The 15,085-nt window shown below is 36.6% G+C and overlaps 1 protein-coding gene across 2 annotated transcripts in view; it reads left to right on the plus strand.

Moving 5' to 3' along the window:
* The window catches only part of gstcd (glutathione S-transferase, C-terminal domain containing), a 92,772-nt gene that overhangs the window by 69,634 nt on the left and 8,053 nt on the right, over positions 1-15,085 (plus strand). Inside the window, exons 10-11 of one of the 2 annotated variants that reach the window (XM_030146414.1) lie at positions 5,540-5,570; positions 12,683-12,752. In XM_030146414.1, the coding sequence (XP_030002274.1) occupies positions 5,540-5,570; positions 12,683-12,752 (101 nt within the window). The remainder of the gene's footprint in view (positions 1-5,539; positions 5,571-12,682; positions 12,753-15,085) is intronic. The other variant, XR_003936539.1, reaches the window with a different exon arrangement.

The following is a 15,085-nucleotide window of genomic DNA, read 5'->3' on the forward strand; positions in this document are numbered from 1 at the left end:
TGCAAGAATTCACATTTTGCACTGTTGGATCTTAAGAAGGTCCCAAGTAGAGTTTCAAAATGCAAAAAAGAAGAAATGGGAGTAAGGCAAAAAAAAAAAAAAAAAAAAATTTAAAAGCCAAAATCTGTGCAAAAATGTGGATTCAATGCTGCGTCCAACCTCAGCAGCGATGGCACGTTGCGAGAGGCCTTGCTTATGCAGCTCAACAATTCAACATTCAAAGCTTTTTTGCCTTTGCCATCAGGAGGTCATTACAGTGTGAATACCTGACAGAAAATGACATTGAATGCACATTTTTGCACAGATTTTTTCTTTTAAAGGCTGTGGTCTTAAACTTTTGATCGGCTTTTGAACAGCCTATTTCAGTTTTTCAATAAATTGCTTACTCAAATTTTTGTTGTCTCCCATTTCTTCTTTTTGCATGTTGAAACTCTGCTTAGAACCTTATTAAAAGATCTAACAGTGCAAAATATAAATTCTTAACATTTTTCAACTGTTCTTAAAATTTTGATCAGGAGTGTATATCACTGCATTTGAGGTGTGGGATCTGAAAAAAAAAAAAAAAAAGCAATGAACCTGAATTAGGGCCAGACCAGTTACAGTACCATAATTTCTCACAGTTTCATTCACAGTGACTCTGAAAATTTTATAGCTATGGCAAAAAAAAAGTTATGTTTTACTGTGAGTTGTTATAGGCTCCTAAGTGGAGCATAAGGCTAGAAACTAAACCAAAGTTGAGAAAAAAACTAACAAAACAAAACTCTGAGTGTCTCTTTTGGGTCATTTTCTGGGCCCCAATCCCAGATAAAGGGGGAGGGTTAGACATAGAACTAGTAATTCCATCCAACATAAGAGACTTTTGATTAGATTTAATATTCTAACATTCTAACAATCCAGGAAAAAAAATATTTAAGTAATGTGTGTCTAAACAAAGCTTCAGTTATAAAGTTATTTTGAGAAGTGATGTGATGTAGTGGATGCTTACTACTTGTATATTTGCTTATCATAGGATGTAATTAGATATTTTTCATTTAGTAATAGCCTAGTTAGAACAAGGTGTGGGAGCGGAATCTTTTTTTAAGTTTTTTTTTATTGAAACACATGTTTTTCCAGTTCTCGCATATTTTAGCAACTATGCGCATTTTTTGCAAATTCCTTCAATTTCACTACATAAAATCACTTTTAAAAAAAAACTTGTATTCCATCACATAAACAATGATTTTTGCCTGCATTTTTCTGGAGAGACTGATTAGTGATAGTATGAAACATACATATTAATTGTGGCATATGCAGGAGTATCCCAGTTATGAAGTTATGGTCATATCCAGGATATAACATTTCATGCGATATTTATTTTGGTATTTTAATTTATTTGATTGCTCTAGTGATGATAGACAGGAGGGTGGGGTATGATATACTCTCGACCAGATGAATCAGTGTTAATTTACTATGGATACAGTAACAGTTGGTCTGTGCTTAAAGCAGGGGTTCCCAACCTTTTTTGGCTCGTGACCCCATTTTAACATCACAAATTTTTGGAGACCCCATACATTCAAAACTGAGACTTTGTTGTGCTAAAATTAATTTGTTTTTCATCATGTAATAGTTTGCTATACTATGCTGCAAATAAACATTAAATTTAGACACTATTGAGTCTATATAATGTATATTATTTTGGACGGAGGCAGAAAAGCCAGGTGTAGATTACTGCGCAAAGTGAGAATTTTATTTTCCTTGGTCAGGATATGTATAGTCAGTCCAGCTTGGATTTACAAGGCTGACAATTAATACTGAACAAACAATAACTCAAACTATGAATTATGAAAGAGCTGCAGCATCTGAAACCGACCACAATGAACATTTGAAAGATAAACAGTACCACAGTGCTTCAGTTTCAGCTTCACAGTTTGTCATGTCTTTTATGTATTGGGATTGTCTTTGTCAACTCACTATAGATTTTTTTTATTACAAAGGGTTTTTTTTTAATTATTTTTATAAATTACTAGAAATTTCAGGCAACCCCATTTGAATTCCAGGCGACCCCATGTGGAGTCCCGACCCCAAAGTTGTAAAAACACTGGCTTAAAGCATGTTGTCCAAAATGGTGACAGTTGCTGGATCAGAGCTACGTGTTTTTGTATTTGGCTACATTACGATGCCTTTTTATTGTTTTGCACCGTGATGTGACCACTGTGTTGGAAAATCGGTGTCCTGTTTAGTACAGACTTGAATAGGACAGAATATCAGTGTTCAGTCTGCTCCTTCAAGGGCCTGTTGAGCCGCATTATTATTATTATTAATTCCCATTATGTAATAAAAGTTCAAAATGTAATAACAATGTCACGTCATCTTGTAATAAAGCCGCATTATGTAATAAACTGATGCATTTTGTAATAAACTACGTCAACGCATTATATAGTAAATTTTTTCACATTACGTAGTAAGTTATTACAATTTGAGAAATTTATTACAAAATGCACTTAAAAAAATAATAATTAAAAAAATGTAATAACATTGTTCATTATGTAATAACAATCCAAATTAATATAATTTCAGAGCAATTTAGAAGAAATTAGTCACAGGAGCTACAGGTAATGTAATCAGAACTTTAACCACACAGTTTAAAGATTAATTTAGCACATTACATTTTCCTGAAAATAAAAATGTGTCAAGTGTGTCAAAATGCGTCAGTTTATTACATAATGCGGCTTTATTACAAGATGACGTGACATTCTTATTACATTTTGAACTTTTATTACATAATGGGAATTTATTACATAATGCGGCTCAACAGGGCCTTTTCACCACTGTTTGTGTTTCTTTTAAATCACTTGGCTAAAGAAACAGTGGTCAAAAAGTGGAGTAAGTACTTTAACTGGCAGTTTTCACCCTTTGCCCTCGCCGCAGGGAATTGTCATCAGTTTGTCGTCTATCCATTTGTCTGTGGGTATGCGCAGAAACTTTGCCGTGGACTGAAGGATGAGGGTTTTCAAGTGCGGACACATTATGTTTCAAAGCTGTGATAAGGGCTTTTCAAGGTTTCTAACTTTAGTTAATGGACAAATGCGAAAACAGGATACAAAGATACTACAACTAAAGATGGAAGATTTCAGTATGTCCTGTTTCACTGTTGAAATGATGAAAGTGGAGTGGCTCACCTGCTCCTCATTTGCGTACGTTTTGATCAGGTGTATGTATCACTGTGAGCCGATGATGTTAGCCAACATTTTTCTAATGTTTACTTAGTCTCACTTAGTCTAGCGGTGCAGCAGAGTGGATTTTTCAGCCATGATGGGAGACATTTGTGATATGTTTTGTGAACTCTGAAAGGGAAAAATGTTTGTGTTTTTGGCCCATGGTTCAACTACATGACAGACTGTAAGTGGGCCTAGCCTGTCACCAAATGCACCAAATAACCATTTCGTTAATGTTAAATCATATCAGGTGACGTTGGAATTGTCTAGTCCAGTGTTTTTCAACCTTGGGGTCGGGATCCCACGTGGGGTCACCTGGAATTCAAATGGGGTCACCTGAAATTTCTAGTAATTGATAAAAAATAAATAAATAAATAAATAAAAACTTACTAATAAAAAATATATGGTGAGTTGACAGAGACAATCCCAGTACATAAAGACAAACTGTGAGTCTGAAACCGAAGCATCAAATGTTCATTGTGGTCAGTATCAGATGCTGCAGCTCTTTCATAATTCAGAGTTTGAGTTCTTGTTTGTTCAGTATTAATTGTCAGCCTTGTAAATCCAAGCTGGACTGACTGTACATATCCTGACCAAGGAAAATAAAATTCTCACTTTGTGCAGTAATCTACACCTGATTTTTCTGCCTCCATCCATAATAATATACATTATATAGACTAAATATAAATAAATCTCTATCTCTATCGCTCTCTCTTTTCCTCTTTCTTCACTCTCTCTCTTTAACCCCAGCTGGTCAAGGCAGACGGCTATCCTCCAGGAGTCTGGGTCTGCGCGAGGTTTCTGCCCGTTAAAGGGAAGTTTTTCCTCGCCACTGTCACCAGTCACAAGTGATTCTGTTGGGTTTCTGTAAATTGGCTTAGAGTCTGGTTTTGACCAACTCTATATATAAAGTGTCATAAGATAACTTTTTCGTTGTGATCTGGCGCTGTATAAATAAAATTTGATTGACTGAGTGATTTGATTGGTTTTCCCCTGCGAGTCACTTTGGAAAAAAGCATCTGCCAAATGCATAAACATAAACATAAATGTCATCTAAAATTAACGTTTATTAGCAACATAGTATAGCAAACTATTACATGATCAAAAACAAATTAATTTTAGTAAAAAAAAAAGTCTCAGTTTTGAATGTCTGGGGTTGCCAGAAATTTGTGATGTTAAAATGGGGTCACAAACCAAAAAAGGTTGGAAACCACTGGTCTAGTCTATGGATAAGATGCTAAAGATCATCCTAGAGGTCGTCTGATTCTTATGGAACCAGTAGTTTTTACATTATACTTGTTTGTTCAGTGAACTGAACCACATCTCCCATAGGATTCATTCAGGCATGTGGTCAAAAACCCCAAGGCTGTGATGTGTTTGCCCCCGAAGATAGAATTCTTGTATCTTTGGTATTCGCATCTTTGAGCAAGATACTCAATTCCATGTGAAAAGTCCCACTGGTCCTGTATTTACCTGGAATGTAATAAACCTTACACATCCGGTACAACAGTGGCCAAATGGTTTTTTATGTTTAAGCTGCTGTGATATGTGATTTTAAGATACCTCTGCCCAAGGACAAGCAATAAATATTTTCTGTGGCACAACTGACCCAAAAAATTGTGCCTTAAGGGGATGGGGGGCCTTCGGCATACAGTATAAATATTTAGAAGTTTTCACATTCTTAGTAGTTTCTCACCTCACTTTTGCTAAGTTGACACCTCACCTATTCTCACTGCTCATAAAATATTTAAGACTGACAGCAAAGAGACTGCAGCTGTAATAGACAACAAGAGGCTATGTTTCCGGAGGGCAGTTGTGTAGTGTGAGTTAAGGCCCTACGCACCTGACTGTGTCAATCTTCATCATGCTACTTTTAGTGTAGTTCCCCCCCGGTCATGTTCCAGGTACTCATATGGATATTCTGCAGGTGTAGACATTCCAAGCAGTTTACAGGTTTTTATGAGCTGTGAAACTAAACTGCCCATTTCATTAAGACTTTAGCCATCCGTCTCTCCATGTGACCCGCCCGACCGAATGACCTCTGACCTTCCTCATGTTGATTTTTAATTAGCTCCCACTGTGTGTAACCATCACAAACAAACAGACTTTGTTCCCATGTCGCAAGCAAAGCCCCGCTTTATGAAAATCCTTTTTTTCCCATAGATTATAGGTTTGTTTTTACAGATAATTAATGTTGTTTTTTGTTTTCTTAGTCTTAGATTTGCTAGTACTTACTAATTTGTTTGTTTGTAAAGAGATTCCATAGAGAATACAGATTAAAGATCAGTAGACATTTCACATCACCTCATCCTAACATTAAAATGTCTTCTACTTTTTTTTTTCAGCCCACGATTCCAAGACACTCTGACTTACAAGGTATGCATATACATTTTTCCATTTTTCCCACATCTTTTACTGTCCCAATCAAGGTTATTATCGTTAACAAAAACTAACGAAATGCCGAAAACTAGAATTGTAAAAACATTTTTGTTAACTGAAATAAATAAAAACTATTATTAAAAGAAAAAAAACAATAACTAACTGAAACTGTATTGTGTGCTTACAAAACTAACTAAAACGAATAAAAATTATGGATAAAATTCCCTTGATATGATATCAATTTATTTACCTCAAGCAATTTTAGCTGCTGACAGCATATGATATTTAACGGTCCGTCACTTATCGTCACTTGTCATTTAGAGTTGACTTCTCATCCTAATTCTACCTGGAAACATGGAAATTAAAGTTGGGGAAAAAGCAGCAGAGTCCTGTCTGGGATTTATTTGAATTTGACGGCGAAGAAGATAAGAGATATAAAAAAACTAAACTAAAACTAAGCATTTAGAAAATAACAAAAACTAATAAAAACTAGCAAACCTGCTCTAAAAAATAATTAAAACTAACTGAATTAGAGAAAAAAAAAATCAAAACTAAATACAACTAAACTATAATGAAAAATCCAAAACTATTATAACCTTGGTCCCAATGTTGGCTTTTGCGAGACAGGATTTTCTTTATTTAATTGCAATTTATTCAGATTACACTGTGTTAAAAGAAGTAATCAGTAGCTTTGAGCTGGAAGTTACAGTTTGACATGCCTAGACTAGAGTGCAATGGCCCATTGAAAGGTGAAAGTGCTTAGAAGTTCTTAGACACTCATCAACACATAGCAGCCGGATGAGAGTCAAGCAAATGTTTGATAAACAAATAGACAAGCAGAGATGAACGCAATCGCTTAGTTGGATAACCCAAAGAAAAGACAGTTTTTATCTTAAGTTTTACTCTTTTTTTCTTCTTCTTTCTGTGCAGTTGCTTTGTTTTTCTTTGCTACTTTTACCAGACCATAATATAAAATTAATGAGACCTCTGGGCTCATCACTGTCTTTAAAGCCAAGATTTTCCAGGTGTTTACAAGTGTATGGCTCACACCTCTAGTCTCAATCCCTTATCGCTCAGCACAGACACGGCGCTGTACTCTGGGAGGGCCCATCCCATCCCCAGATGATGTATGGGACCTGTCAGTGCCCCTGGGGGGAATCTGAGCCAAAGTTGCTGCAGGTCCTAGCCATAGCAACCTCAAGAGTTGACATGTCACAACATCGGACCTCCTCTAACTTCTTTTCTTTTGTGCCCCTAAGAGAAACCACTGTCTACCAACAGAGCTCTGTATGTGCAGAGGATTATATATTATTTACAAGACACCGGGCAAAAGTACTGTTTTAAAATGGTGGATTGTAACATTTTTACTACTTTTACAAAAACCCTGTGAGTAAAACAACTCACCAATCCCATATTTCTTTCTCGGACAATAAGACCAAAACATATAGCCACACAGGAGGGGAACTCTATTTTCTGTTTTAACCAGAAAACACAATATCTGTCACTTTAAACATGAGCTCTGAAACTCCCGTCTGCCCCTACGGTTTTGTTTCCACAAGCATTTTTTGGTATTTGCCATTTGTCTGTGCTTGGTTTACAGATCCCCACTGTTTCCTGTGTCTAGGTTGCTCAGAAGGTACTGGTAGAAATAAAAGCTACATAGTGAAGTATTATATTGTTTTTGAGCAGACCATAGTCATCCTTCTTGAGCTCCAGTACTTAAACAAAATGACAGCACACTGATAAATGGCGTATTGCCGGAGTTAGGGGCTAATGGTGTGAGATATTGGTACTCAGCACTAACTTTAAGCACCTGCTCCGTGGCCTTGCATTCGGTGTCAACCCTGTGGAGTGAGGAATGGAATCAATTAAAGCAAAACAGGTTAGAGATGACTAAACACTCTCCCGAGTCACTTGTTCCTTGAAGCGTAACGAGGTAGAAACAGGACAGAAAAACTTGTCCTATGGTGGGAAATAAATTACCAGGGTGTTCCTCTATTTTTTTTTTTTTTTTTTAGGAAAATATGCACACAGCATGTTTAAAGGGGTCATATTTTGCTAAACCCACTTTTATTAGTCTTTGGTACATTTATTTGTGTATTTTGACCCTAATAGTTCATAAAGTTTGAATTTGAACCCTCCAGGTGCTGCAAAGCTATCTTTATATTAATTCCGGCAAAAAACAAGTGGATTTCTACAACCTGTTTCAATTCCTGCTTACTTTGTTACGTTTTATAACTAGTTACATCACGACATTTAAGGTCAAGACTTCCGATGAGCATTTCTCCGAGTACGACATAATTGTTTATCAGCAGCAGCAGTTGTAATAAAAACTGAAAATCCTACTATATAATGCACGTTGCCCGATCGATGTTGCAGCACAGGAGGGCGTATGGGTACAATGCAGCTGTTGCACCACAGGAGGGCATTTTAGCCTCTCATGCTATCGTACAATGGCACCACGGGTACAATGCCGCTAGTATGTCCAAACTTCGAGCCGATTACCTAAAATGTTCAGTTGTTGGTTTTATTAACGAACTCAAGTGGTTGAACAGGACAGAGAAACACGGTCAGCAACCTGGAGGGGGTGGGGCATGAAGTGGGTCATTTGCATTTAAAGGGCCCGGGCTCAAAATGACCTTTCTGGTGTCATTACTCAGAAAGAGGGTTGAGGATGGACCTGTGGAGGTGAGTTAATGAAGAATTCAGACCCAAGCAGAGCATTTACAGGTTATGTAGACCACAGGGAAATGTTTTAAAATACATATTTCCTTTAAAAAAGCAAAATATCACTCCTTTAAATTGAGTTATGTGACTTCCACAAAGCTCTCTATAACATTTGTCATCATGTTTTTTTAAAAAAGTGCATTTCATTTTTGATGATTAAAAAATGATGCACAGTCCAGTGACAGCAAAGACAGCACTCTAATGGGGATATTTACACAGGATTTATATCTGAGTTTATGCAGTAGCAAAGAAAAATTGATTGATTGATTGATTGATGGAATGATTGATGTATTTATTTCGAACATGAATGTCAAACAGAAGAAAATAAATAAGCAAAACACTTAAACATAAGACATAAAATACATATTCGAAAAGGAGTGAGAAGAAGTACAACTTATAAACTCCCACCCCTTCTCCTTATATAATTAATAACAATAATAACCTTCCTCGTCTATTTTATGTCTACGTGATAGTGGTGCTAAAGGTAAAGAATCACCAGAGTAATGTAGTCACGATCACTTGTATAAGGTTTCATGGTAATTTATGCGGTAACATGCAGCTGTAAATATGTGCTTATATGTATTTTGTATCTTTATCCTTCACTAGTCACATTTGGGCACAGTTGGGGGAATATGAACATGGGTGAAATAAAAACTTTAAGATAGACTTATTTTGTCATTTGTAGCTAAAACTAACTTTACTGTTTCTAAATGATGTCTATAAAAAAAATGAGAGCCGACTGATTGTCATTGTTTTTAAAGACTATATTTGAGTCCACGTTTACATTTTTTGTCTCATATTTTACTTGCCCAAGAGAGTACTGAGTTATAGCTCAACCTTAATGATTATCTGTTTTAAACATTATTCATACTTATTCACTCCAAGCATGATCTCGGGATAATATTAAATCATGTGTGCTTGACAGATAATTTTGATTACCAGCCTCAAGAACTTGACAATGTACCCTACGTAACCAAAATCACTTTACCCTATGTAACCAAACTTCCCTTAATATTGATATCCCCCAATCCTAGACCGATTAATTTTTTTTCACCCAAATTGCAGGAGTTGCACTCAACAATATACCTGACACCATGGTAATGTTGATTTTGGCAGCTTCAAGTGAAAACCACAACTTTTGATATGCTTAAAAATGTGCCAATTTTTTATGTAGTTTTTTTTTAACCCTACGTAAGCGCGATGTTTTTCATAAAGATTTCACTGAAAATGGCTGAAATTGACAAATGTTTTTGCATGGCCTCAAAATACTAAAAATACCCTCTCCGTCCATGTATTACACTTACATGCCAGGTAAATGTAGGATGACTCATTACACTGGGTTACAAAAAAATGTTTTTTGGAAGTTGTCTAGGTTTTTTCAACTGAATTAGGACCATTTTGCACCGCTAAATCCAAAAATGACATCTGTTTTTCTCAATCAGGTCAGGTTTTTTTGCTAATTTGATTTTGAAAAATTTGATCTTCTCACAAAATTGATTACATTTTTGTGACTTTATCAGTTGATTTTTTTTATATAGTTCTCACCCAAAATAGGTTTTAAGAGAAAAAAAATCATTTTCTAACAGGATGTATTTATTATTTATTATGTATTCACCGCAGATGTAGCAGAATACGTCAGGCTTATTTTTGCAAGATCTTCTAGTCGAAGCCATTTCATTCACCTGTAATATTAAAAAAACCATTAATCATAAATTGGTAAAAGTAAAATCTTCAGAACTCGTTTATTGCAAGAAATATGAAAGAATTTTGTATCATATGATGTGAAAATGCCCGTAAATGTAAGCAAAAATGTTAAAAAGCCACTATGTAGCATAGTTCAGAAAGTTGACCTGATTGAGCAAAATTAATATGATTTTTGGATTCAGCACACCAAAATTATCCTAAATCAGCTCAAAAAACTTAAACAATAAATTTGTTGTTGACCAGTGTTATCGTCTGAACAATTGTTTTTATCCTACATAACCACTTGACCGTGCCCATTTCTACCCAAAGTATCTGAAGGTCCCACAGCTCAAGTCAGGGCAACAGGATATTTACAGTTGCCTTAAAAGCCTGAACTTTATTGACAGTCCACCTGTCACATGCTTTTTTCTGAGGCTGAGGTAGAACTCTGCACATACTGACCAAGAAATGCTCAGTGCACTAAGCTCACTCCCCAGAGTTCCTGAACCACTAAAAAAATACTAAAATCCACAGAACTAAATTTAGTTCTCCCTGTGGACATGAGGTTCCTGTGGTGGGAATGCATCTAATGTTTCTAGGCTTATTTTATTTTATTTACTTATTTATTAATTTACTTACTTTCTTGTTTGTTTTTTTTTTTTTTTTTTTTTTTTTTTATTAAAGTGCAATAATGACTAAAATTTCCAGTTTTCAGACTGGTATTATTTTTCAGTCCCTCCAGGAATTTGCGATGTTGCGATCGCAACTATAAATGCAAATTCAACCAATCACTGCGAATTCTGCGCGGCGCTGCAATTTCGTCCAATCACTGCAAATTTTCTGCAAATTTGACTAATCACCTTAGCCCCCTTTCTCCCACCCTTGTCTACGTGACATGTATGTCATCACGTTCACTTCCTTGTTGACGGTTGAGAAGATGAAGACATGTGCGATTCAAAACACTCATATTTACCGACAGATATCACTGCCAAAGTTTGTGCAAGTCAGTTTCCAGATGTGTTACATAAAAGCGGAAGTATACCGTTTTGCACTGCCAGCATTATTGTGGTGGAACATGAACGAAAGTGGCTGCTCCACAGACACTTTTCAACTGCAAAACATGCAGGAGAACAGCTGAAACTGGAAGAGGAAAGACGAGACAAGTCCCAAAGACAGAGGCTGTTGGATCCAGAGCAAGAGCAGGAGCTGAAAGGGTCAAGGTTAGCGCAGATCTGCTCTATAAGGCAATAGAAGAGAAGAAGAAAGAACCTGTGGAGGCATGCTTTCCTTTCTGTGTATTGTGTGTGTGCGTATGCGTGCCTGTGTGTGCATGAGGGAGTGCGAGCGCAAGACTGAGTGTAGAGTTAAAAAACGAGCTCACAAACGAAAATAGTCATTAAACTTGGTGTTAATATTAATGTTTACTCTTATGTGTTAGATAGAAAGCAACCCAAGTTTGGCTGCCCTGTGTGTGTGTGTGTGTGTGTGTGTGTGTGTGTGGGTGTGTGCGTGTGTGTGTGTGTGTGCGTGCGTGCTTGCGTGCGTGCATGTAACCCATCTAACCCTAACCCTAAATATACTACTATATCATTAAGGAAGCAAAAGTCATGTGTTGTGTTGTATAAATGTGAGATGGGGGTGGGATTTAATCAGTTTTCTTCTTCCCACTCCTTTTTCAGCAGTACAGATTGAATTTATCTTGTTATTACTAGTGTACATGGCAACTGTTATTTTGTCTTGATCATCTTTATTATTAATGTATTTGCTCTGATATTAGTTCCTTGTACACAAAAAAAATTTCATTTTTCTTCTGCTCAAAACAAATGAATGAATGAAAAATGTTTTGTTTAAAATCATTGCTTCCCGGTGCTTTTTGAGGCTAAAAACTCAAAAAAAGACTGTTCTAGGTAATTTGAAAATGCCCATGTTCATGTGACTTTAATAAAAGAAGCCTCAAATCACCGCAACTTTCAACACGATTTTTTGGAAAGGCTGCTGCAAAATCAAAAAAAACCCAAAATCCTGGAGGGACTCATTAATAACATACTGCATGTATTTGGATGAAAGTGATGTTGTTCTACTTTGCATTTGTATATATAAGTTATTTATGACAAAACATGTTTGCTATAACTGTGTAACAGCACAACAGAAAAGAGAAAAACTAAGGATCAGGCTCTCAGATTGTGTGACCCTATGCTCTAATTGACTGGCATTCTGTGATACTGTGCTCTTATTGGCTGGCGTTCCGTGACGTTGCGCTCTCATTGGCTGACGTTCTGTGACGCTGCGCTCTCATTGGCTGACGTTCTGTGACACTGCGCTCTGATTGGCTGGCGTTCTGCGACGCTACACTCTCATTGGCTAGTGTTCTGTGACGCTCTGCTCTCATTGGCTGCTCAAAACAAATAAATGAATGAATGAAAAAAAGTCTGTTTTGTTTAAAATCATTTCTTCCTGGTGCTTTTTAAGGCTAAAAACTTAAAAAAAGACTGTTGTAGGTAATTTGCAAATGCCCATGTTCCTGTGACTTTAATAAAAGAAGCCTCAAACTTTCACCGCAATTTTATGGAAAAGCTGCCGCAAAATCAGGCATTTTAAGCTGCAACAATCAAAAAAAAAAATCCCGCGAAATCCTGGAGGGACTGATTTTTAGCCCTGTATTATGCAAACTGTGTACTAATCACATATCTTTGTTTCAGGAACACATGATTCTTTGCCGTTTTGCAGACCAAACTGCCGTCCAGCTCCCTCCTGAAAGGCGGCTCATAGGTACGACTTCATCGTTACTTTTTAACATAATACTTGTTAATGTTTATCAGACAACAAAAGTGCTAGAGCAGTTTTTTTCAACCTTGGGGTCGGGACCCAAATGGGGTCACCTGAAATTTCTAGTAATTGATAAGAATAAAAACTTACTAATAAAAATATATACGGTGAGTTGAGAGACAAATGTTCACTCTGGTCAGTTTCAGATGCTGCAGCTCTTTCATAATTCCTAGTTTGAGTTATTGTTTGTTCAGTATTAATTGGCAGTTTTGTAAATACAATCTGGATTGACTGTACATATCCTGACCAAGGAAAATCAAATTCTCACTTTGTGCAGTAATCTACACTTGGGTTTTCTGCGTCCGTCCATAATAATATACATTATATAGACTAAATGTCATCTAAAATTAATGTTTATTTGCAACATGGTAAACTATTACATGATCAAAAACAAATACATTTTAGCAAAAAAAAAAAAAAAGTCTCCGTTTTGAATGTCTGGGGTCGCCAAAAATGTGATGTTAAAATGGGGTCACGAGCCAAACAAGATTGGGAACCACTGCGCTAGAGTATGTTTGTTTTGTTATTTGAAATGACCAGCGTTTCATTATCATTCTGTTCATATAATGTAACATAACAGCCGAACACTGACACGGGATGTTTACTTCCATTTTGAACACATATCCATTTATTTTTGTATATATTCCCGGATGCTCTGTGAGGTTCATCCCTCATTGACTTTCTTTTATCTTTTTAAAAGCATCTCGACTTTTGAGACTTGCCAGAAAAAGCGTATAACACAGGCATTCCTTCAGTGTGACAAAACAGCTGCGGTGAACAGCTGCTCGATCAGGGGTGTCAGATATAGAGAAAGTGTTTTGTCAACTGAATCCACCAGGCCTGTGGTGAAGCGTCAGTGTACGGTGTTGAGGGCTCCGTTTACCCTGATAGCTTTTCAGCTTATCAAAGTGTCCCTGTGAATTTGAGAAACCTCCCCAATGGCTCGTCAGTCTGAAGCCCCTTTCATACGTACCTGACACCACCTGTCACGGCAGCTTCTACTCTGTATCAGTTAGTGGGGCTCAACCTCTCCCCCTAACATTTTCTAACTATATTTGATCTCATCTCTCCTGAGCTTGCCTGTGTGACTATGACAGTTTGAACAGCATGGCAGACCAAAGCTCCTATTTACTTAAGCTGCCAACTGCTACCTGCCTGCTAAACTGCATAATACATTTGAAGTCAGCGTTCAAAGAAAATCCAAAGAGGAAGGTAATCAGCGTGAAGCGTGCTGCAAAAATTATTTTGCAACAGCCCTGATATACTTTAAGCTTGCAGTGCACAGGGAAGGCAGTGGACAAATACACTCTACGGCATAGTAACTAATAGGCCTTGAGCCCCTCACAAGAAACAGCAAACAAGAATTATAAGCTCCGTTCGGTTTCTCCTTCACAGTATGATACGACTCTATCACTCACTGCGTGATTTGTGGGGTCAGTAGAATCCTAATGAAACTGAGTAAACACACCTCCAAGTGTGCAAAATCACAGACTGCCTTTCTAAATGCAAAGTGTCTCTGCAGACTAGACTGTAATTATTACCATAGTAGTAGGTGGTAAAATCACATATGCTTTCTGCAGTGAACAGAGCAGGTAATAATGACACCACTACACCTTTCCCTAGACTAGAGAGATGAAAACCTGCTTAAATTGGGCTTTGGTGAAGTGCTGGGACACGACGAGTCTCAAAAACAACTGTAGCATGTCTTGGCGTATATTTTCAAACACTCCATTCTCCCAAAAGAGGTTGCCTCATTTGGTGTTTTGATGATTCAGTTAGGCATGAATCAGGACAATTTAGAGTGTGTAGCATATGATTATCTCAGCGACTTATCTACATCTTTCTGCAATTCTTGCTTTTTGGCACCTTTTTTGTAATGCAACAAGAAAAAAAAAATCCAATACATGATTATGATGACAGTTTTGATTTTGAAAGATTTGTGTAGTATATTTCATTCTCAACAGTGCTAGTGCTAACTTTTTATAGGGTACGCATAGAAATACTCTGAAATTCAAAATGGAACAAGAATGTATTACTTTAGTGAAATTTTTCAAAATTTGTTTATTGTTTTGTTGAAAGTCAAGGTCAGTGAAGTTACCATATTTGGTTCCTTACCTGTAAGTGGCAAAAAAATAAATAAAAATCCAAGAAGTATATATAGAAAATACAGGGAAAACTAAAACCAACTTTACTGTTTCTAAATGATGTCTAAAAAAAAAACGATGAGCCAATTGATTTTCATTGTTTTTAAAGACTATATTGGGCGTCCATATTTA

The sequence above is a fragment of the Sphaeramia orbicularis genome, chromosome 1 (genome assembly GCF_902148855.1).
Source record: "Sphaeramia orbicularis chromosome 1, fSphaOr1.1, whole genome shotgun sequence".
In the NCBI taxonomy this organism is placed as follows: Eukaryota; Metazoa; Chordata; class Actinopteri; order Kurtiformes; family Apogonidae; genus Sphaeramia; species Sphaeramia orbicularis.